The following is a 25232-nucleotide window of genomic DNA, read 5'->3' as shown; positions in this document are numbered from 1 at the left end:
ATAATTCAATTAATTAAATAAAAAAATTAAATGATAAAACAATATTAATAATAATAAAATAAATAATTCAAGTAAAATAAAGTAAAAACAAATAAAGTAAATAAATAAATAAACAAACAAATAAATATATATATATAAATCAAAAATCAAATCTAATTAAATCTAATCAAATAAATCTATAAAATAATTATATAAAATAATAAAATGTTATGGATGGTTTACAAGTTGTTTCTATATGGATGCTAAAATATTCTGAAAGGTCATCGATGTGGTCCTGTGCTGTTGCTAAGGTCACCAAGGTGTTTCTGAGTAATTGTTAGGATGTTAGGATTGTTTCTGAGTGGTTACGTACTGTACACACAATAGCCAAAAGACTCCCACACACTTTCAGTAAAAATGTTTTGTCCATAGCTACAATTCTGGTTAAGCATTCAAAGTTCAATGAATGTTTCCACTTGTTTCATCATCTACCAGGTACAAAAAAGAAAAAGCCCGAGTTACATGCCAAACTTTAAAACACTTGCTTAGTGACTTTATAAAACTCTTACCCTAAGCATGGGGAACAATAATAGTGAATGTTGTCTTAGCAAGCACCATTAATACTGTAATACAAATACTGTCTGTAAGAACTTTATATAGCTTTAAAGAATCTTTAAGTTTCAAGAAATACAGTAGATAGACGGATCTTACCTTCAGCAGAGAGCCCTTGGACACTGACTCCTTTGGCCCCTAAGAAATTCAGACAAGCCTCCACATTCTCAATCTGAAAGGCAAAAACAAAGAGATCAGCTACTCTATACAGCAAACTCACCAGCACACGGTCATGACACTGAGGATGTGGACGGTGTGGGAGCGTGTGGCAGTGATGTCAGAGAGGCGGCTATTGAACCTTACATGCATTCCTGCCAGTATTCAGACGTTCAACAAAGCCTTTTGACGAGTCTGGTGGTTTCTTCCCAAAAGGTCTCTTTGCGTGATATTGTATTGACGTGTAGGGCGGCTCAACTGCCGTCTGCGCGCATGCCAACGTTCTGTGGGGACGCGTCTACGGCTTAATGCCCACAAAGGCCCTTTTGTCACCGGCAGTCAGACAGTGTCACAACCCCTGCATAACCTTTATGTGTCGGACCTGGGGTGTGACATTACGGCGGCAGTTTGTCACAACTACACACACGTGCTGACAGACGCTGAAAGCATGCGTGAAGAACAGCGTTGTGGCCCAATTGAGGGCTGTAATAATATAACACTCAACTGCCTAAAAGTGTAGAAACAACCCGGCGCCTCCACTGACACGCGCACGCAAGTGCTTCATGGGTACACAAAGAGGGCTTTGCCCATGTGATATGCATGGCTCACATATTTTGTATTAGCATAGGGTTAGCATAGGGCAGAATGTTGGGGAATTCTTACAGCAGGGTCAGGGGTTTGTCAATGCGCCAGACCGCATGATAATATGCGAAGAGGGCAGTATTATGTGTAACTCATTGTGCTGTGTGTTGGGCCTGTGGACACAACAGGCTTGTGAGAGAACAGTTGAGTCAGGTCAGTCATGAGTGCCTGAAGAATTGCCTATGGGTACAATTAGATTAATACTGTCTATATTACACAGTCCCACAGGGAAACATCCCTCTAGGGAGATTTTTCCGTGACCCACTGTAAACATCCCTCAGTGGTTGAGTTCAGAACTACAACGAACTGTTTTTATATATTCAGCTTTTATAAATAATATATATAATATATAAGCTTTTATTCCATTCCATTCCATTTTCTACCGCTTATCCGAACTACCTCGGGTCACGGGGAGCCTGTGCCTATCTCAGGAGTCATCGGGCATCAAGGCAGGATACACCCTGGAGGGAGTGCCAACCCATTGCAGGGAAGCTTTTATATATTCAGTAATATTTATTATAGTAATATTTATTATTTATGATAAAGTTGAATTGTATGATCATTTAAAAATGTGTGTTAACAGTAATTTATTTGTAATACAGTACAGTATTAAAATATGGGTAATCTATGAGAATTACAGTATAAAACGTTCAAAGCATTTCACATTCAATTAAAGTTGTCGGGGAACAACTAAAAACAATGAATTATTTTTTATGACAATATTTGTTTGTAATATTTAGGAAGTACTAAAGTACTTTAGTGAGTCCTAAAAACACAGTTTTATCAATTTATTAATGTACTGCTATTAATTTCCCTGTTCCATTGTTTAATGTTTAGTTCAATGTTTAATTTGTGATATTATCTAACTATCTTAATGTTATTTATATGTAAATATTCATATTTTAACGTTTTACATATTGGCCATGTCAGGCTTATAGTTGACTTCTTTTCATTTCGTACCTGGATAAAACCACAATCAAACTAAAATTAATAATGTAGTGCAAATGTTAAAAATCTCTGATCATATTGTAGCAACATCGTTTGAATGTCTTCATAATAGATAAAGTGACAACTAAGTGCTGTTTGTGCAACCTGATCTGTTATTATCTGCTTATACAATTTCTCTCATATACGGTACAGATGGAGAGTATTACAAGAAAGATGGATGTAAATTTATAAAACTGACCGAATTCTCAGTATATAAGCTATAGATCGTGGTCTCCATTTGTGACTTTATTTACAGTAATGCTGCGGTTCCACTTCATCTGAGTTGACTCCAGAAATCAGGGTCATTGCGGGTAAAGTCTTACTATAGGAGTGAAACACAGTATTATAGACAGAGACACAACTCCATCCAGTCTCCTCTGACCTCAGTGACCCACAGTCACAGAGTGGAGCCAGAAAGTTCCCCACACATGCACACAAGCATACACGAGGCATCGCATAAGAATGAATGAGCAATTGTTAATGCAACCCATATCAACAGCATCTTGTTTCTCTGCGTCCATACATCTGCCCCAACGGCCATTTTTCAACCGACTCACATCCCACACACAGCTGCACACGAAAAGAGTCTAAAGCACTTTAAAGGTTTGATTATCTCCTCTCGTAAACTTCCTTTAATGGCAACATGTTGGCGAACACGTGTTGCACACCAAAGAGAGAGCTGGTTTCCATTGCAGTCTCATTAAGTCAAGCAAGCACCCGTACACATGGGCACCCGGCTACACGTCCCGACCCAAAATTGAATCAGACATTCTCAACTGCGATGAAATGCACTTAAAACCATCAACCATAATGTAACACTTCTAGGAGTGTTTATGATATTGGAAACTTGGTAGGGTCTAAGCAGTGGACTGCACATTTGTCGTAAGTGAACTCTTTTGATTGACAGGTGTGGGAGATCCTCATCCGAAGATGCTTTATAAGGAAGCGGGACTTGCACACACGCATGTCGCTCGGCAAGGAGATCACCAAGCTCGGGTGTGTGTTATGGATTTAATCCCTTAAGTACCGATGGAAATTCCATCCGCGTTCAACGGCGGTTTCGTCAGCCGATCGCACTGTTTACTTTTAGTCTGTCTCTCAGTCTACAGCGATGTACACAACCATAAGCCGTGATTCTATACGCTGGTGAGCAAAACTCCCATCAGCTTCAGACCGAACCGAGCAAAGCTGGAGGTTTTTTTAAACCATGTGGGATTTTAACAACTCTCCGGGAAAGTCAGATCATCTATTTTTCCGACGTAAACTGAGGTTTTCCCACACCAGATATGTCATTAAAAGCAATTAGGGAGGAGAATGTTTAGATGAGGTATATTTTCACGAAATAATATCGAGAAATTTAAAGGCGAGCACGTTTTAGGGCCATTTAAAAAATGCATCACTTTGCATCTCTTTCTCGAGCTGCGAGCTTTTTAAAGTGTACGGTCATTTCAAATCGTAATTGTGATAACTCTGATCATGTTTAATCCATGCAACACACTTATCAGAGAAAGCCTTTAATGCAGAGTAAATGTTTGCTCTGTGGATCCAGATGCGCATGCGGCAAGACTCCAAACGTATCGGATATCTGCAGGCTAAGCTCTGGCTTTGGAAAGTGTTGCTCCAACACTACTGTTAAACACAAATGGTCTTTCACCTCAATTATACGGCCCTCACTGAAAATCAATCACATAAATGCAGCATCTGCATTCTCTCTGGCACTTCTGGTTTTTCGGAGAGACAGCTGCAGGCGTTCGTTTTTCTATTGCTTCCATTCATTCATACAACCAAAGACTGAAATGTTTGTCATTTTGTACTAAAAGTGTTTTTAATCAAGCTATAAAACTGACAATCCGGATGGACAGAATAAAAAAACACCATGAATAAATATATTTTCTCAAATATTAAATATTGCATTTAATTTATACCGGCAAGATAAAAGAGGCAGTCATCCCACAATAAAAGAGACCTCAGGTTGCCGAATTCAGGATATCATTATCTGCACCCACAGTACCCCGAGACAAACAGCCAAAGCTGAAACATGCTGAAGACAGCCAATCACAGCCATTAAATTCCAATGGTCTCTTCAGTCGCGTTAGCAAAGGAGTGGATCAAGCTGCAAACTTTGCCCGACACAGAACTGGTAAAGGTGTAACACCTGTCGCTGGCCCATCTACAACATGTGCAAGATTCTACAATGCAGGTCCAACATTTAGGACAAGGTAAAGTGCTTGCAATTCTTGAGGATGTTTTCAATAAGAACACTTGAGAACAGGTTGGTTGTAGTCATATTTTTTTCATGATAAATACTGTGTATCATCCCCACTAAGTAGTAAAACAGCATGCAGTGTGTAATATTTTTATAAACCAGTGTGCTACATTGTTGCTGAATGTTGACACATGACCTAAACAGGTTGCGAATTTACTACTGCAAGTGGTGTCCACTTGAACATTATGTTAAAATACATATGTGACCCTGGACCACAAAACCACAAATCATTAGGATATTAAGTAAAGAACATGTTCCATGAAGACATTTTGTAAATGTACTACCGTAAATATATAAAAACGTTATTTTTGTGAATAATATATGCATTGCTTAGGACTTCATTTCGACAACTTGATTTTTTCAATATTTCAATATATTATATATATATATAATATTTGCACCCTCAGATTCAAGATTTTCGAATTGTTATATCTGGGCCACATATACCTGTATGTTATATATAATAATAAACCATAAATCAATGGAACGCTTATTTATTCAGCTTTCAGATGATGTACAAATCTCAATTTAGAAAAATGGACCCTTAAGACATTTACATTTTTATTTTATTTTAAATGCATTTTAAAAATGAATAAAAAATGTGACTGTATGGCTTACATTTTAATACATTTGGGTATTCCACACAAAAAAGGTTCATAGTATCTGTATGCTGCAGGATAGCTTAAAATTGTTATTGATGACACAGGCATGAATCACAAGAGAATTCTATGTACAAATGACATAAATCTATACATTCAAATGACATATACAAAGTTTGTTCCTAACATCTTGGAACAAAGAACTACTAAATCAGATCAAAGGCGCTCAAAGATGAAACCCACTGTAAAGGCAGTACTGTATTTATTACTTAAGTCAGTCTCCTTAATGAGCCTTGTGACAGTTTTGTTCTTTTTCCACATTGCACATCAGGCACTTTCATATTTCCATCTGAAATAGGGTTTCTGCTGTGCATATTCCCCTCAATGTCTATTTTACGGTTTCACCCGTGGAGATTTTCGCCTGTTTTCCTCAATAGAAACAGAGTTGCTTTGGGATTTCACAGGCTTACTCTCATAGTTTTCCCTGTGTGGTATTAAGCTCCTTAATATTGCTGAGCAGAATTTGAATGCACCATTGAAAAGCCTTCAGATGAGATGTAATCAGAGGTTTAGACTCTTTGATTTTCACTCTGGGAGAGCGGATATTTGGAGCTCCATTAAAACGTCTGTCAAATATGTTTGCCCACGATATAATGAACGAACATTTCCTTCACACGTCTTACTACAGAAATGTCCTGGAAGACGTGATTACAACAGGACACGGAAATTAGATTTTCAAAGCGCGGCAAAGATGACGGCGAACAGGAAAGACGTCGGAACCCACCGACCTCAAAGTAATTTCTGAGGGGTTTAAAAACTAGACAATTACCCAAATAGTTCCCTGACAAAAACGATGTCGAAGATCCATCAATCCAAAAGGAATCCTCCCAAAGAAGTCAAAGCACACTCGCGGTCCGGTGAGAGTAAACATATCTGGCAGGAACCAATCAGAAGCATGTCTGATATGTCAACTAGCCGGGTGTAAGGTAAACGCTAATGTCAAGCGTTGAACGTCACAAATCAAATGGCAACGTCAAATGTCGCTGTGTGAAGTTAAACACGCAAGCGGACAAGGTGAGAAATGTCACATGATGTCACAAGGTGAACTCGTTCAATAGCAAACTTCTCCTCAAAAAAAGCAATGAATATTTTAGTAAATTGTTAAAAGTGTCCACTTAAATTAACTTTCTAATACTATTTCACAGCTAAACACCCCACTGTGTACTTTAGAAATCTCCATAAGTGACATAATGGTTCTTCAGAACACAAACCAACCAAACTAACTCCATCACATCCCAAAGTCAGGGCAGCCAGAGCTCTCTAATGAACAGCTGGATGGATGGTGTATTAGGATGAAGGTGAACGCCGAGTGCCATCACAGGGACCGGCGTGGAGCGTATCCCTCTGCTGTCAGTATGTGCACAGCTAACAGATGGAACCCAGATGATGCATCCACTTTATAAGCCCTAACACACATTTAACTGCATTGGCCCTCCCACATGACCCAGAGAGATAGCCGAGGTGTCTCCCTCTCCTGATGGCCACAAACCTGCAGGAGACACAGTATGTGTATATAGACAGATGGAAAGCATCTCTGCCTGCTCTCTGGCTTCTTTTATGACGTTTAAAAGGAATAACTCATCCCCAAAAAGTGAAAGATTTGAGCCTTTTTACCCACCCTCACACTGCATGAGTTATATGTGTAACGCAAAATGTGATTTTTATAGAAAGATCTTTTTCAAAGAAACCACCTTGTGTGTTCAATGCTTGAAAACAAGTAGCACAGATACAGTAACAATGTGACAAAGAATGAATTGTTTTCTTTTCGGATTAAAAACGATTCTTTTTACTATAAAACAGGGTTATATGGTATATTCTAGAAATTAGAGTCCAATTGCGTGCCCGCAACACCTGTAGCCTTTTGAAGTGCAATATGGTTTATTAATGAAATTGATAATGATATAGATTAGCATACCGACGCTTTAGATTCATCTGAATGGGTTTTCATGACCCCTTTGGATTTCTTTGGAGTTTTTTTCCGAGCTAGAGGGCGCCTGGTTGCATTCAAAGTCGCTTTCTGCAAGCTCAGTTCCTGTGGTTTGTCGTTTAAGAGGCGAGACAACGCTGTCACACCGAATTTCTCCCAACAATGGCTGATGAGAGTGGAAAGAGGTGTGAACAGGGATTTGATGAGGCAGCCATCGACCGCAAAACACTGGCTAAGAAGCCGAGGGACTCGGGTGACATCTTAATATACAAAACATTAATGCTAAACACGAATATGAGATGCATATTAAACCAAACAATTTTCCAATACGCTGCCTCCGATATTCGTTGATCTTTAAGAGATGTGTGAAAAAAAGTGTGTACAAGCCTTTGGGAGGTGTTAAAATGTTGCGATGCCTGGATATGCCTGAATAATGATCCTGCTTAGAAGATGGGGAACTTCCATTCTGACGTATAATCTCTTGAACAGCAGCAAAGGCTCATTTGGAGGGCATGCTCGGAATTCCAAAACAATCCGAATGCATACCTTTTGAATCGTTGCAATTCCCTATGGGGAAACTGAAAACTACCTTCTTAAATTCAGAAACACTTACAGTCCATATGACAAACGTGTCCATAAGGGTCAGCAAATAAACAGACAGGCAATATATCTGCTTCGCTTCATGCTTATTTAATTAAGACCCAAGAGACCGATCAGATCAATGAGAGAGAGTTTATCACGCATGTAATTCAACAAGCATCCTCATGTGAGGGGAAAGCCTCCTAAGCAAATCAACATTACAGCTGTTCAACAGTGGCCTTATGCAGAACCGCTTTTAACAGGTGCTATTGGTCATGGAGAGGATGGAAAGTTATTAAAGTAACGTTTGATTGTTTCTCAGCCAAAGCACTATGAATGTATATCTAGTCCTAATCGATCTGGAACTTCTCGATTACGGATATAGCCGAGTATTGCTCATTGGCAGATTGCCTACTTCCTGTGTAATAAGGCTGGACGTGATTTACGCTTAATATTAACTGCCACGCTGTAACAAATACAGGAAAATGGGTACAATGGATTAGCTTCCTGACTCATTCCTGTACATGTTTTGGCACCCTCTCTTAACATTATTCTCCTAACATATACTCTTATACATAACCCAATGCACCCATACTCTGTTGCCTGTTACAACAGAAAAAAAACTATATATTGCATAGAAGTCAACTGCGAAAGGGTATTGCGGTAGGGAGTATTTATGTGTGTCTTGACGTCAGATTCCTCCGCAACCTCAACTTCCAGTAAATAGTTTCCCTTAAACAACCTCCTTGTAGACACACTTCCTTAGTGTAAAACCGTTACATATGTGTGCATACGCATGCTGGCAGCAGGTGCAAGATGAATGCGCATTATACGAAACAATGCAAACTTCTACACTAATCCACACGAACCGAAGGGCATGAGATAAAAAACTAAAGTCTTAAGTGAATTCTTTGTGCTCTTTGACATGTATACCTACATGGGAGCTGTTAGTAGAAGCCCACAGTAACTATCCCAAGATTCTTTGCTGCAGTCGTTGACATGAAAAGAATTATAGCCCTGTACCCGGCCAGTCCATTTAGCAGCAGAAAAGACCTGTGGGGCCGCTAAAGCTTTTACTGTAGTACAGCTTAGCTCGGTTTTACCACTACAGCGTGAAACAACAAAATACAACGTAAAAACATGAATAGTCTGATCAGCCAGACAGGCTTCTTTGAGGTTAAACTTGTATTTACTGTGTAAACTAAATGTTGTTACCTGAAGACAAGGTACACAGGCTTTAACTCTCAAACAGTGTCAAATGCTGGTAAAAATAGAGAGTAATGAAACACTTGCTAGTTGGGCGGTTGTTTTATTATCAATTCGCGAATATAAAATTGAAAAGTTGAAGTGTAGGAATAATAGTTTAACTGGAATAGAATATATGTAAATAACTTGAAATATGTACAAACAACTACTAAAGAAAGAAACATGTTGCAAAGTGTAAAATATATAAGCTAATTAGAAGTTTAAGTGTTGTTGAATTTTATGATAGAATTTCTATGATGCAATTTCTGTTTTACATGTGAAATATTCTTTGTATTAAAACCATCAAAATGAAAATAAATTGAATAAAGGAACCAAGTCAAATGTCCTCATGTTTTTGACAGATGAGGTTTCACTGTATGACTGTTGTCACAAACATGTCACAAACATCCAAATGATTGTTTGGTCAATAAAATACATATTTCTAATTAAAACAATGCAAAATAGTTTTAGTAACAAAAAGAAAAATGATGGCTAGTGAATTTTCATATATTGGTCCAATCAACCCCGCATAAACTGATAGAAAGAACAGGTGTTAATCTTAAACACGAAAGAAAAAGATTCAAGCAAAAGGCTGTCTTTGAATAACAAACAATAAACTAATGAACCAATTCATTTTCTATATTCATATAGAATTTTGTATATAGAAAAATAAATAAAGCAAGACTGACACTTACCATTTGAGAGTGACTCTTGGGGCAACAGTTAATATCTTCTACCTTCTCATTAGCTGCAACAGACAGATTGTTGGGTTAAACCTCTCCCACAAGCACACAACAGCCTATGACCTCTTTCTTAACAAATATCTTTCGGTCAGAGTGTGTGAATGTGTGCATTCTGGGAGAAAATGCAGATAAATGAACAGCTGTTAATTCATCAGCTGTCGGTTGCAAGTTTCTGTCATAGGATCTCCAATTGTATGCCGGAGGTTCATAATAAAGTTTCAGGACAGCCCAGAGGAGGAGAAAACAGAAAATGAGGGGGAATAGAAAGACGGAAAAATAAAAAAGACAGGCTCACACACATTCACAGGGCCCGATAAAGTGAACACATGGGAGACACATGCTTTAATAGTGCAGAAATAGCGCTTGATTCTCATGTTGCTAATTTTCAGAATCTAAGCGTATAGAATTGAGCGTGATCTTTATGAATCACTTTGAGTTAATTTTTTTAATTTAATTTAATCAAATAAAATTATTTTATCACTCAAATGATCTACAAATGTTTATTAGAATGCATTAAATGAAGAAAGTGTGTGTGTCACAGTGGTTGGTCTCGTGAGAGTGTATGTTTTTACCTATTATCTGGATGATTTCTGCCAGCAGAACTCCATCGGGTATGTCCTGAGTCAGGTCCTTAATAAGCCTCGGACAACCAGATTTGGCCAAGTAATGGTTTGCCCAATCAGTGTAGATCTACAGGGAACAAAAGAAACAAGACCAAGATCAGTCACTGAAATCAGCTTCTAAGCAGACAATACAGATAGACTAATAAAGATTAATGCCTAAGAAGAGCCTAAGAAGGTGATGCCACCACACTGTCAGGTTTTGGAATGTCTGTGGACTGAGTCACATTTGTTTCCCAGTTTCAACACTGACCTAAAACGCTCAAGATAACAAACAGAGACAAAGAGGGTGAGAGAAAAAAGGTCACCAATGCACTTGGTGCAGGTATTAGGGTTGGTTTAATCAAAACTACCCATATAGCCATAGCACTCGTAATAGATTTCCTGAGATTTTCCAGTTAATAGAATACAGCACTGTTATGACATATTGGCCTCAGAGATCTATATATCACATATGGATTACACAGATACTGTAGTACCTACAAGAAATTAATATGACAAAGGGCTAATTCTCCCAAGGCAGCAGTGACTGTTCCATTAACTTACTGTTTAAAGTTGGTGCAGCATACAATAAGGTTCCACATAAGTTTCAGAGAAACACCAGAAGTGAAACAGCAAAAAGTTAAGCCAGCCAAACGTTATTTATTGCTTATTATATAACTGGTCCGTTCTAACAAATCTAACACCCTGTGTCTCACCAATGTGTCTTAAAGATTTGTGGTGTCCTCAGGGGTCTGTCCTTGGACCGCTTAAAAAATCATGTCGCAAATCTTAAAGATAAAGTGTTTCATTGTGATCCTAGGATTAGATCTCAAAAAGGGGAAGCAAGAGAAGATATTTTGAAGAATGAAAACACAAAAAATATTTATATTTTGAAGAATGTTGGTAACAGAACAATGGCGATACTTTTTCCCTTTGCGCAAAACTGTGTAAGTCGACGGATAATGGCGTTGTTTGGTGACCAACATTTTACAAAATAGTTGTTTTGACTTCCTTCAAGAGATTCAAGCCTTACTCACGAGGGTCAGACCACCCCGTCACCGCCAAAACTTGGACTTTGCTTCACATTAAAGTTATATGTTATATGTACTTAACTGAAAAGTATTTAAAGTGGCCGACTTCATTTACACCCACGGACCCTGTAAAATTTCAAAGGACGTAGCTAGTTTCAATTTAAACCATATTAAAACGCCAAATTCCTCATAAATTATCAAAGATCTGCCATTCTCCCTCGCCACCTCAAACGCAATGACCATTTTAACACATTTCTGTCATTTCCAGGGAAAAAGGGAGTATTCCTCTTAAGGATGCCACAGTTCAAAGGTTTCGTCTGTTGTGGTTTCAGCATATGATGAGGAGTTGTAAACTAGAACAGGGCGATGAAGAGCTCTTTAGTCATCCTCCCACTCAAACACAACACAATGCAAAAGAGTGCCAGTAAAGGCCTTCACTCGGCACTCCAAACCGCAGTCACCTCCGAGAGTTGAGTAAACAAACAGCTACACCACCACACATGCCAACACCTCCAGTCACGGCACAGAGAACTGAAGAATTTACAAACTTCTTCACTATCTACAAAGCCACTTCAATTCATTGGCCTAGCAATGCTATAGGTTTAATTCCCAGAGAACACACATATCAGTTTAAGTGACTTTGGATAAGTGTCAATCAATACAGTATAAATGCAAATTCAACTCTGGTTTTGTCACAGGCGTGTTGCTTTGGATCATGCTGGGGTCCAGGAAAAAAGTCATTTTTTGGGGCTTAATCTGGATTAGGTGTACTGGCGCAGTGGTTCAGGGGGGTCAGAGAAAGGAAAGTAGAGTTACAAGAAAGTGATTTTCTGCAGTGCAACCCGAGTCGCTTTCCCTGCATGAGAGAGGGCTGAGAGAATCAGGGGTGCCGCAGTGCCACACTTGACAGGGACAAAATGTCCATCTGGACCCTTAAAAAGAGTGCAAAGAGATCACTCTATCTGTCTCTTACTGCCTCCAGCGACCCAAGATCAACAAAGAAAGTGACATGAGAGAAAGGAGAGAGAAAGACGGAGAGAGAACACATAGAGAGAACACAAGAGAAGGAAGACAAGAAAAGCAGGAGACTTTTGGGCTTTTCCAAGTTGAAATTGTAAATCCAGTGTTATTTATAAGTAGCTTAACTAATCCTGAGTCATTTTTGTTTGACGTTTTATAAGATATTTAAGTAGTCAGGTTTGAAGACTGCTCATTTGTGAACTAAGAGTGAATGTTGAACCGGGCTTCATAACCCAAGCTTACTAATTGAGTTAATTGAGTACTCTCAAAATTCGAAAGAAAAGTTTACCCAAATGATAATTCTGTCATCATTAATGCACCCTCAAGTTGTTCCAAATCTGTATACATTTCTTTGTTTTGTTTAAAACAAACTAAGATATTTGAAAGGATGTTTTAACCAAATAGTTCTGGGGCACCATTAACTACCATAGTAGGAAGAATGACTGTTTTCGTTTCTTTGTTCTGTTGAACACAAAAGAAGATATTTTAAAGAAATTTGCTTTGTGTTCAATAACTTATGTAGTTTTGGAACAATTTGAAGGTGAGAAAATGATGACAGAATTTTCATTTTGGGGTAAACTATCCCTTTAAGTGGACGTTGCTTACAAAGGGTTAAAAGTTAGTCTCTAAGCTTAAGTGTGTAATATTTGAAGAGCTACATTTTTAAACTGTCTTCCCAAACATTCACCCTAAAATCAGTCAGAAAATCTCGCCCAAATGCTCGCCAATGTTGCTGTGCTGGACTGGTCGGGACCCTCGAATGCACAGTGCAATGCTTTGATACCCTCACAGAGCCACAGTGTTTACTCTTTTATTTTTTTCTGGAAAATCAAACGGAGAGCTTATTTATAGCTGTCTCTGTATATTACGCTGGGATAGGAGAAAACATATCAATTATAAAATGAAACATTTTATCCTTAACCTGTATTTAAAGAAAAAAATAAGAAGAAAAAAAACAACCACAGAAGGAACAGGGGTCAAAAAGAGGCAATTCTCAATAAAATAAGTATAAAGCACTGCCTCATCTTTCCGCTAATGAGGATCCCAGCGGATACAAATGAAATCTATCACCTCCCACAGACAGTCATTTATTTTCAAGAAAGAAACAGATTGGTTTGTGTTTTGATGCCTTAAAACCACCAATAACATTTTTTAAAGCCCAAGCATAAAAAAACGGTAAATCGAAGCTCTTTAACAAGCACGCCAGCATCTTCAATCCACATGATGAGTGTAAATGCTTTAATCAATTCTGTCATTAATACCCGGGCACGAGGGAGCATGAAACGGGCCAGCTGTAAATGAATGTCTGTCATGGCATATGGAAACCAGTTGCGAAGCTGTGTTTCAATCTGACAGCGAACGAAGGACACGAGCCAAGGTTAAACACTTTTCCTCTCCTGTTATTTAGGTGGTAAACTTGCTGATGTTTCCCACTGTGAGAACCAGCTCAAACATACAAGATCCGAGCATCCACAAAAGTAAGCGCTGACAGCTCCTTGGTACCCAGATGTTGGAATAATGATGCTGTGGGGCATCAGTGCCGTGTCCCATCTAAACACCATTAATCTAGCATGTTAGAGCGATTTGAGTTCACTCACAGCTATTTATCATGCGTCACTGTTTCTTTGCCCGCTATCCATTATTTTCCCTTCATAGTGGTTTCTCTCTATTAAAGAGCTAATGTTTGTTGGACTGGTGTATCACGGTACTATAAAATGCAACTATGCCTCCCTCTGTGTTCACACAGCATTAAATACACACACACATATGCGCACGCACATGCAGCCCGTCCTTCATAAGAGCAGCTTCCTTCTCTCGCAAGCGTGGTGCCAACACATACACATTCCCATCAAACAGAAACACAGATCCTCCAGCTTTGTCCCTGATTATAAACAGCGCTCAACAGTCTCTCGTGTAGTTAAGCTCAGCCTGCTCGAGTTAAACCAGAGTAAAGTGTGTGTACCTCTGAAGAGTATCTGAGCCCTGGTTCTCCGTCCTCAGCGTCCTGCTGATAAACGGCAGCATTCAGCTCTCTTACAGTCCGAGCTCTATGCAGTGTCTATAACTGCGCAGGTACTGGAAGCCCGAAGTTACAGCTCTCGTCCAATAGGGGGAGTCAGCTGGTGAGAAAACCCATCATCTGTGAGCCAGAGGGGTCTGTGAGTTCACAGTTTCGCGGACTGATCCTTGGGTTTTTTAAAGGTTAAAGCTAAGGTTCGGATTGGGATTCGCGGGAAGAGGCCGGAATTGTCTTGCTTTAATAAATAATGAGGGACTGTGTAAGTATATGGAATATTTAAGAGCTCTGCAATAGCTGAGGGCTGCTTTGTAATGGTTTCAATTGAGTTATATAGTACCGTACGGGACAGTAAACCTCTGCATGTTTTTATTACATGAATTAAATAAAAAAGAGGGAGATTAAGCATCTGTTACGCAGCAGGTGTGTTGAGAAATGTGTGAGAAATTATAAAGTTGATTAATATTTTTTAAGTGTTAAGAAGTGCTTGATAAGTAATTTATAATAAAGATGTTTACTGAAAGGGCTTAAGATGTAGCAGACACAGACACAGAATCTACACTAAGGGAGAGAGACAGACACATAGTCTATGAGTGACATTGTAGGAGAGAAAAAAATAGCTGACTCAGGGCAAAGGAGACAGTAAATACAGCTCAACAATATTTTTCTGTAACACGGTCTGTGTGATTCTGCATTGATTTCAAGGTAGCTTTCCATTCACAGTGACTGAGGCACAGCGTTCCGCCACTTAAGTGGGAGTGCAGGCGATTGACATGCGGATGCAATTTCACATTTAGCCATGGGGAGACTGTAAGAAAGGGGGGATTATTGTGTGGTGTCTTTAAGACATCACTTCCAGACCTTGGGAGGAAATGCAAGTGATTGTTTGTAGTTTCTGGGAGGACGAGACGCCACTGTGCGCTGCTACAGGAAGTGCAGGCAGTTGGGCTGTCAGTATAAGTTTCCTGTGTGTGTGTGCTGCCCCTTGGCTGCCCCTTGGTCCCTTTGAGAGACGCGTCTTCAAAGCGCTTTTCTCAGCCAACCCTCGAGAGGTTCAACACACATCCCGGTGAGACCATGACAAAGGTTCAGCTTTTCTCACCTGAATTGAGAACATCGCTGTTGGCTTGGCATAGCCTACAATTATATGCACCTTATCTTGAGACTTTGTAGTAAGAATAAACTGAATGGGAGATCATGCAAAACAAAAAATAAAATCAAGCCTTGTAGACTCCTATTAAATTCCTGAATTTAATATATAATTTGGATTTAACTTTTAATGTCAATATTTATGGCTATTATATTTACAACTTTATTCAAATGTTAAGGCAAATCATACACAAATATGTTTTACATATCATATAGCAATAGGAAAACATTTTCACAATTCATTATAAGTGTATCTTTTAATGCAAAACCATTGTTGGATTCAACCCGATATTTTATTTTTAATTCCATCTATTGGGATTGTGGCTAAATTCCATTTTCAAATTCAATTTATGAATGTTAATTAAACTGAATCATGAATTCAACACACCAAGAAGTGTCCCAGACTGCATCTCCACTGACCATCATTCATGTCGGTCCGCCATCTACTTGATGAAATGAACTGGAAAAAGTCTCATTTAATGCCCCTTCTAATTGTACAGAGGAAAAATACTACCGTACTGGTTTGTGCTTTCGACTGAAGGCCCATGTAACCAACAGCCTGATTCTTTAAATGACCTGAATTAATCAGAGTCAGTTGCTGCCAATGGATTTAATTGCATTTGTTTGAAGGTTGATAGTACATCAGAATCTCCAGGAGCAGCATAAACACAGTCTCATTTCGCCTTGTTTCCCATGAGACTCCCCATGGAGCAGCTGATATCCATTTGAAAGCGCACAGATCCAGAGCCAGCGATTTCCAGGCTCTGCCATTCGTAATTAAAGTTCACAAAATTTCACAGGGGTAAAATAGATTGTTAAAATCAATGGACGATGATAATGATTGCAAAACAAGGGCAGTTGCGATAAAACTACCATTTTGTCTGTCTCAAAGCCGTGAGCTAGGTAGCACATTTTTCTAACAAACATCAACCCTTGGTGTTCATGCAGAAGACACAGTACAGGCTTGAATGTGGGATGTGTCTATTTCAGGGCTATACTTGAAATATAATAATATAATAATAGTTTACTGCATACTGCATACACTGTCTACTAAAAAGAGATAAAGATTTCAAACAGTTCAAACATGACATCAGTTGCAAATTTAATTGAGCGAGTATAGGATTGATCAGTTATCATACAACAAATATGGTTGTTTAGGATTTTATGATTCTTATCTGAAAAGCTATTGAAAACCAAGAGAAATATATTAAAACTGTGAATTGCTTCCAAAATCAAACTGGAGGAATGTGAAGTACATTGCACTGCAAGACACAATATCTGCACCTGTGCAGCTGTTCGGGAAAGTTGTAGGTCCATTCATATGGAAAATGTGCTTACAGTGCAGAGTATACATATTGTGTATACTGCATATATTTTGAGAGCAATGCGGTTTTATGATATTTCAAACATAGCCAATATCCCGCTCCCTGCTTTCCTTTCTACTTATTCACTTTAAGTTCCCTAAAAAACGATGACACTATTACACTGTAAACTACACTGAGAGATCTACTGAATTAGTCAAACTGGAGCATCACTTCCTATTGCACATCTGGAAGATATCCCATTGCATACTGTGTTCCATTTGTTCTCAGGCTGTGCCACACTTAACAGCTTCTGATTGTCCTCTTTCTAAAAGCATCATTATTTTGTCAAGCAGGCCCATTACACTTAATCTTCTCAATAATAGCACCTGTCAGCCCCATGGTCACTTCATTAAAGTTTAACAAACAACAACTACAGCCAAGTCTTTCTCCTTGTGAGCAGCGAATGGGAAAATCCCTATTAAATTGGAAAGCAAAGCAATACATTGTAAAAGAAAACACATTTGTGGCCCTGCCTCTTGTTAATCGCTGGAACTTCTGCCAAGCAATGAATGCAGTTCTTTTATCATGCAAATGTACTGTTGTCTGTAATACCTGCAGCGTGTCGAATTCTCTGGTGAATCGCACTAAATCTGACAAGAACATGTCTGCGTCATTTCTAAGCCAATGTCCAAAGGAATTTTATTTTGCATAAACAAAATGAAACCTTTACATTTTGACATTATTTTTCACCCACCCCTATTTATACAACAATAATATAAAATATAATAACAATAATGCAGGAAAATAATTAAGAAGGGAAGTTTATTTGATTTAAAGCTTTATTCCATTACTTTAAACCCATACAGGTTAAAAATCATTTAACAAAAATCTATTAATAAGCAAGTGCCTAATAAGCTGTACTAAAAAACATCTAGCTCATCCCCTTATTTGCAATGCCTAACATTTATAATAATAATGTATAATTTAAGCTGTCAGGTATGATTTAGCAGGAAATGTCAGTTTGACATAATTTGACTTTATTTAAAAGAAAGATTGGGATAGCTGTGATGATAATATTTATATATTAATATTTATGAGATGTTTTTATGAAATTCAATTTGAATTAATGTAAGGAACAGTGTCCTTTTGAGATTATTGTGAAACAACTTTAATTTTAATTTTAAAAGTCCAGAAACGTTAAAAAAAGTCTGTACTGTTTAAAAAAGTGACCATGAAGGGCAGCCAGTCTCTTTAATTTTTCTTTCAGTTGTCAATCAGTTGAAACAGTGACTATGAAAGCAAAAAATAAACAAAATTCTCTTGAAGTAACATTCAGGAATGACAGTAAGCTGCAGGGAGTTTTATTTCAAGGACAAACAAATCCTGACACGGGCGGAGTATGAATGACAGCTTTCCGCCATCCAACCAATTACCATAGAGCTCATAATAAACACGGTTAGATGTTGTGTTTATTATGACTTACGATGTGGTCACGCTTCCCTCCACTGTTGCAGAAAAGAGAATCTTCCTCGGCCTGCTTCATTTCAAAACATGTCATTACTAAAATGCTGCTCTTCCACAGAAATATTTGTCATCTAATTAGTAAGAACATATTTTTTCTCCAAGCGGAAAGGAACAATGAGTGGTAAACAAAATCGTGAAAGCATTTTCTATGGGAAAAAAAGCCTTTCTCAGTTGTTAACTCGATCTCTTTAAAAACGCTCTGTTGTCCCGAGGTGAAATACAGAACTTGAGAACACTTAAACCTCTTCGAGTTGATACAATATCGGACCACCATGTTGGCTTTGTTCTGCTACACTGATCAGCTCACGGTAAATTAGTTTTGCTTTTAGGGATTTTATCAACATTAAAATCCTATAGATACACACTTTTTTGTAAATCTTCCAATACACCTTTAAGCCGGAAACTGTGGTATAAGACATCAAAAGTCATGAATTTATAAACTATCCCCATATTTAATTATCCTGTTTTCATAATAACACAAACAAACAACTACACTTTAAATAAACAAAAACGCTGTTTATTTACAAATATAGCCTATAAATGCAGCTGCTGGCAGTACTTAAAAAACGTGGTATTTCATTGACATCTCTATTGACAGCACATTTCTTTCCGTCAATCATTTTATGTAAAGCACTTTGAATTGCCCTTGTGTATGAAATGTGCTATATAAATAAACTTGCCTTGCCTTGCCTCTAAAAGACTCAAAGCTATTCCTGTATGCCTCCAGACTAGCAGCAGACCTGAAAGAGCCACCTTTACTAAACAAATCACACAGATAGGAAAAGTAAATGGCAAACGTGTAATTATCCTCTATCAGCTCTTTACAGAGAACCAGATAGACTGAAAAGTGACTGAGATGTGGGACGATGGAACTCTGTACCAATACCTAATACACTGCTATTTGTACAGAATTGAAGATATTATGGAGTCTGACATCCCTTGTTTGGGTCACAGAACGTTGACTAAAAAAACTAAAATCGACTTGAATTTACAGTTCACAGGAGTTTGGCTACAGATTCATCAATAGTGCTTGACATCAATAACATAATGGGCAGTGTGTCTTCTTTGTATTTTGCAATCAAAGATGGAAAGAACAAAGCTGCATGAGTTAAGCCTCCTTTGCGATAACAAGGTGACTGGCCAGGACTGTATGTACGGGTGGGTGGAACGGTTCTGTGTGAGTCAGTGGACCTGTGGTCCTGTATTAGTGACATCACATGACATCACACTCCATAAGCGTATATCAGTGCAAATATATTGCATTTAGAAGAGCACAGATTGCAACTCATGCTGATTGATGGTGGGTTTAGAGTCAGACTTCTTCTTCTGGGTAATTAGTCACGCTTCCTGCGAGTGTTCAGTTAAGTCTGACCTCACGCTCACCCATGACTGAAAGGTGAGTCACAGGCAGGGAACCGGCCACACACCGCAATAACACCACACTAAGTGCTAAGGTGAAGTTGAGACTATGCCAAAACATTTGGATTCACACTTTCATTTTTAATGTATGTGGTTTTGTTAATTTGATCGCACAGAAAAAAAGCAAACACACATTCTTGTGGTGAAGCTGCTGGGAAGGTCATACATTAGATTTAGTGACCAACTGATTTGATAAATTAAGAAAAACTTGAAAAACGCTTTCCATTTAGACACACACGCACGTGTTTGGTTCATCATATTAGTGAGGTCATTTCATAGTCTTCTACTGATTGCACAAGATAAAATGATGTGATATTTTCCATCCTCGTCAGGCCTCAAAGAAACAAGAACGATATTACATTTACAAAAAAAGACAATTTATGACCCTTTTTGTCTAGCGAGGACCACTAATATGACCTCAGATGTTGGAGGTCATGACATCTATTATCTATTTGGCCCTCACAGCATAGCTAAACATGTACAGACACACAAACAGAGAACAAATCAATTAGCCAAATGTCCTCATATAATCAAGCAGTAAGCTTAAACGGAATTATGGCTTGTAGTTTTATTATGATACAAGAGAAATGTCACATGTCTGCTCATAATGTTATGGCGTTAATCGACTGTATATATAACTTTATTTAACATATTTCATAGTACAGCTGTATTGAATGCAAAAGCACATCCTATGCAAATATTTTATGATCCTAAACCACGTGTTATACAAGATCTCCTCCAACCCACCGAGGCTATTTTGAAAATATCCCTTTTGTTCATCTCTGGTTCTCATACCCTAATAAAGTACCTAATATATAATGCTTGTAAGCAATTTGCTCTAGTCAGACATTTCCCTCACGTTGACGTTACTTTAATTGGTTCATAATCAATAATTATGTGGGCTGGTCAGTCAAACAACTGACGCAAAAGCAACCTCATATTTCAAGGACTGTGTATGCAAAACTGGGATTATGGTTACTTTGAATTCAGAGGACACGCTCTTTCTGCGTAAATCAATTCACGAATGGGATTTAATTTGCTGGCTTACTCTAATGGCTTTTTGATTTGGATCTTGAATCTGACAGCTTGGAGTCTGTCTGTCTGCTTAGTGCCCCCTACCCGAAACTCCCACTAGAGGGCGCCATTTTTCCTCAATATTGCGGTATTTTTAATAAAGGGGGGATGCATGGAATTTTACCCACAGCAGAATTTAAAGAGCAGGAACCGAAATATGCTGAGTCATTTTTGTCCACTTATGAGTCACTGGAGAGAGAAACCAAACGCAGAGAATAATGGCCGCAATTATAGACAGGAGCGCTGCAACAGAGCATCGTTGTATATCTCAGCTCTCCGAAGTCTTTAAACCAATAATACACCTTTTCATCATGTCTGACCGACCGCCGATCAGAGCCGTGGGCTCTGTCATCATTCTTACTGACAGCTAGATCGGGGTTGGTGTGTTTGAGTTACCCCTTATGTCTGTGATCTTTACAACACAGACACACAGTTCTCAGCTCTCTGTTGTAGGGCAACATTACTCACCATAAGCAGAACAAAAGCCAGACCTTGGTTCATTCTTTGTGTATTGATAAATAGAATGAGTCTGCACCGGGACCTTAAGTTCTTGGCTGGTAGACATTAAGCTTTAGTCGACCGTGTCATATCAATTACTTTTGAAATACAAAATGATGGCTTTTACTGTAAAAGCTGCTTTTTTGGATGTGTGAAACATCTGCCAGTGAACGAGAGCGGTTACTCATGTCTGACATGAGTCATGACCCTCAAGTGACAGCTACTGATTTTTGCTCTTTTGTTTCACTTGTTGATTCACCCGGCGTTTAAAAGACCCCATTACATGGTATTATGCATGAAGTTGTTTTATGTCTGGTTCTTTATCCTACTTAAATAAACAGCTGAAGTAAAATTGATTTAACTTTTTTGAAATTGCCAAAAGCACTCAAGTATACTCTCACGACCCCTTATACTTAGTGCTGGCTTAGTGCAGGATGACTCAAGAATATTTGTGGTTGGTTTTCATCGATGATAGCAGCTTACAGACATACACATATTAAATTGAATTATCATTTAATCAATTTCATCTTGAACCAGTGCTGACTCATTCAGGTCTGACAAGATTTTTTATGCCAGCGGAGGTCAGAGATCACGGGCCTGCAGTCATTCAGGATTTCCCTTTCTAAAAATGCCCCTCTCTCTCTTTCAGAGGTGCTTTACCAGCACAGCCGCCTGAAATTTCTTCCTTCAGTCAACTGAAAGCTTATGCTCTAGTTGGCACAAACACAACCAAATGCACGGCCTTCCAGTCTTTCACTCAACACAGCAATAATAACAGTATCGGTTGAGGAAATGAGAGGGGAAACACAGGCTCATGCGTGCACACCTGTCGGGGGAACAGGAAAGGGGAAGCTCAGCCTTATGACCACTTTAAGGCCATTTAATCAAGGCCAAAATAGCTGTTGGAGGGGGTGGTTGAATCTGTGTCACTTTAAAGGAATGTTACGTGTTCAAAACAACTTGATTGTTAACTATACCACAAACATCATGTGATCTTTCAGGAGATGGCTGCATCTTGTTTACAATAATACAGCCACGGAACAAATTAAGAGACCTCTCCAAAAATATTTTGCTGAAATTAATATTCACAGGTATTTGTTTAGGTCAAATGTTTTTTCATTTAATTCTGTGAACTGGTGACAACGTTTCTCTCAAATTCCAAATGCTTTTATTTGCATTTCTTTCAGGAAATTGACAAAGGAAAAACCGGTCAAGATGACAAAAAAGATGCAATGTTTGCAGATCTCGAACAAAGGAAAGAAAAGACGATCATACTCACGTATATCAACACAATTCTGTTTTAACACATTTAGTATTTAGTACACATTTTTATTTAGAGACCAGTTAAAAAATCTCTGGCCTGATTCTTTTTCACAACGTTCATGCATCTTTGCTTTCACATTGCTGTCTGACGACTTTATATCATTCCTGAGGTTTGTTTCTGTTGAAATTCAACAGACACTGGGCCGAAATGGACACTATACGTGCAGAAATGCTGTTTAAAGACAAAACTGGAGTGGTCTCTTAATTTTTTCTCTGGCTATATACAGTATTGGAAGCCTATGATGCAAGGCATTCCAGTTGAAAAGCAGAGATGTGCGGCGCATATTACATTTTACTATGCTCGTCTGTTATTTTCCCACCACCTTCTCCCTCTCTACTGTTCAACAATGTCTACAAAATACAATTCGCCCCAAGACACAAAAACACAGAGGCACAACTTCAGAAGAGCTTTCTGAAGAGACCGCTTTCACAAGTCAGAAGGTGAAACCCGAGGGGGGAAAACATCTCTCCTTCTCCTTCTTTCCAAAGTTGGCAGGTGGGAAAACTGAGATGGCAAGAGCCCCCCTTATCACGGCTGTAAAATCGGGCGTCACAAATCACGTCCAAACTTTGTGTCAACAGTTCTAGGTATTCCCCACCTCTTACTCTTTGACATATTTTCTCTTCATCCATCCTTAATAGGTCCATTAACCTCCCTAATGATGAAATGTCTTCAACAGTACACTGTAGTAGTCACGCCCTGAGCGACTCAAGAAGGCTCTGGATGGGTTACAAAGGTTGTGTCAGCGGTAAATTACGTTTGTTAATGTCCTGTCACTAATAGGACGCTCTCGCACACACAAAAGACGTTCGAGACTAATTCAGAAAGAACTGCTCAAATATGCAATGCTTTTCCTATTAAGATAATGATATTTACTACACCGTACCCCTAAAGCTAACCTTCCCAGGAACCTGGAGCCTTATATAGCGTAAAAAACACTTCAAATGATCTCAATAGTATTTTAGTTTATATTTGTGAGGACATGTGTTTTTGTACATGCATGGCCAAACTTGAACACACAACACACACACATACAAACACTTGAAACACTCTTAAACGGGTTAGAGGTGAGGGGGATCTACACAGATAGGATTGATGGAATGACAGCGTAAAGACATAAGCTCACTTTGTTTCATACGTAGACACACACACACACACACACACATACATACTTTAAACCCTACATGGTTTGGATCTAAGAAGCTAAAGAGACTATTTTCTTTATCCTTTTTACATTCTTCGACCTCCGTCTAGACCCACGGTCAACTCTGCGGTCCAGGATAGTTCGAGAAAAAGTTCAATCTAAAATCATGATTGTGATGACCGGCTGGTCGGGTGTTAAGAAGTATAGCCTTTGTAATTACCCAGAAAGCCTCATCTGTTTCTCGGCACAGAGAACCGAGGATTTCTACAACGGCATAAAATTATTAAATAACATTCCAGCATTCCTCCAAGTCTTGTTGTGTTTGTGGAATACTCATACTATTAACTATTAGTAATTTTTCACTCGTGGGTTTTATGAAATATATAGTTCATTTGATAGATTGTCTAAATGCTAAATACATTAAAGTAGGAAAATAAAGTGGATTTGTAAACTGGGCTGGATGAACAAACAAACAAGCATTAGGCATATGGATGAATGAAAGAGTGAACTAACAAATGGACAAATAAATGAAAAGACAAATGACCAAACAAACAAGTGGATATATGAATGACAGGCAGAATGAAAGCACTGATGACTACAAACAAGAGAAAATAATCCTCAATTCCCATCAGTCACTGAACACACGCAAATGCGCAAACACATGATTACATATGAATCCGTCACGAACATCACATCACATCGCGTGTTTTTTGCTTTGGTAAACATGAACCTGACCTGCATTAGCAAAATAACTATTAATAATGAAAGAGCTGAATGAAAAATCGACAGTAAACAGTCAAAAAATAAGACAGCACAGATCAGATGTCCTTAACCTACGACACGCTGCGTCACCATGGAAACAAAAGAACCTTTAAAAATACATGTGAACACAGCAAAATATTCCATGAATAAAGGATAGAGAGATAAGGGTCAACAGCTAAGTATTACATGTATGATGGGATTGTCTTCTGCTTTGAAAACATCACATTTCTAAAAGACTCTGGAGCTTCACGTCAATTCCTATCTTCGGATGTCAATAATACAATGCTTGTGGCAAAGTGAACTGATTGGGGATCTAATGCTTATATGCTGATTGGTCGATCCATTATCCAAAATAATAACTACAGCTATAAAGCTGAAAAAATATCTAGATAATGTGTATCAGTATAATTTTTACATTGTAACTATATAAATATTATATAAAAAATAAATTCAAGCGAGGGTTCATTCAACCACAATGTTGCTGAAAAAGTACATGTTTGGAGTTAAATTATGTTTTAAACCAAACTTAAAGCAACAGGTTACAGCATATTAATTCATCAACATGATTT

The 25232-nt window shown here is 38.4% G+C and overlaps 1 protein-coding gene across 3 annotated transcripts in view; it reads right to left on the bottom strand.

The window, feature by feature from the left end:
* The window catches only part of nav3 (neuron navigator 3), a 124032-nt gene that overhangs the window by 76679 nt on the left and 22121 nt on the right, over window positions 1-25232 (bottom strand). For all 3 annotated transcript variants that reach the window (XM_056747646.1, XM_056747647.1, XM_056747648.1), the window contains exons 2-4: window positions 10368-10485; window positions 9748-9800; window positions 691-763 (exon numbers count right to left, since the gene is read on the bottom strand). In XM_056747646.1, the coding sequence (XP_056603624.1) occupies window positions 691-763; window positions 9748-9800; window positions 10368-10485 (244 nt within the window). The remainder of the gene's footprint in view (window positions 1-690; window positions 764-9747; window positions 9801-10367; window positions 10486-25232) is intronic.

The sequence above is a fragment of the Triplophysa dalaica genome, chromosome 5, assembly GCF_015846415.1.
Source record: "Triplophysa dalaica isolate WHDGS20190420 chromosome 5, ASM1584641v1, whole genome shotgun sequence".
NCBI classification, from domain to species: domain Eukaryota; kingdom Metazoa; phylum Chordata; class Actinopteri; order Cypriniformes; family Nemacheilidae; genus Triplophysa; species Triplophysa dalaica.
Note: the sequence above shows the minus strand (reverse complement) of the source record. Positions and strands in the feature narration are given on the sequence as shown.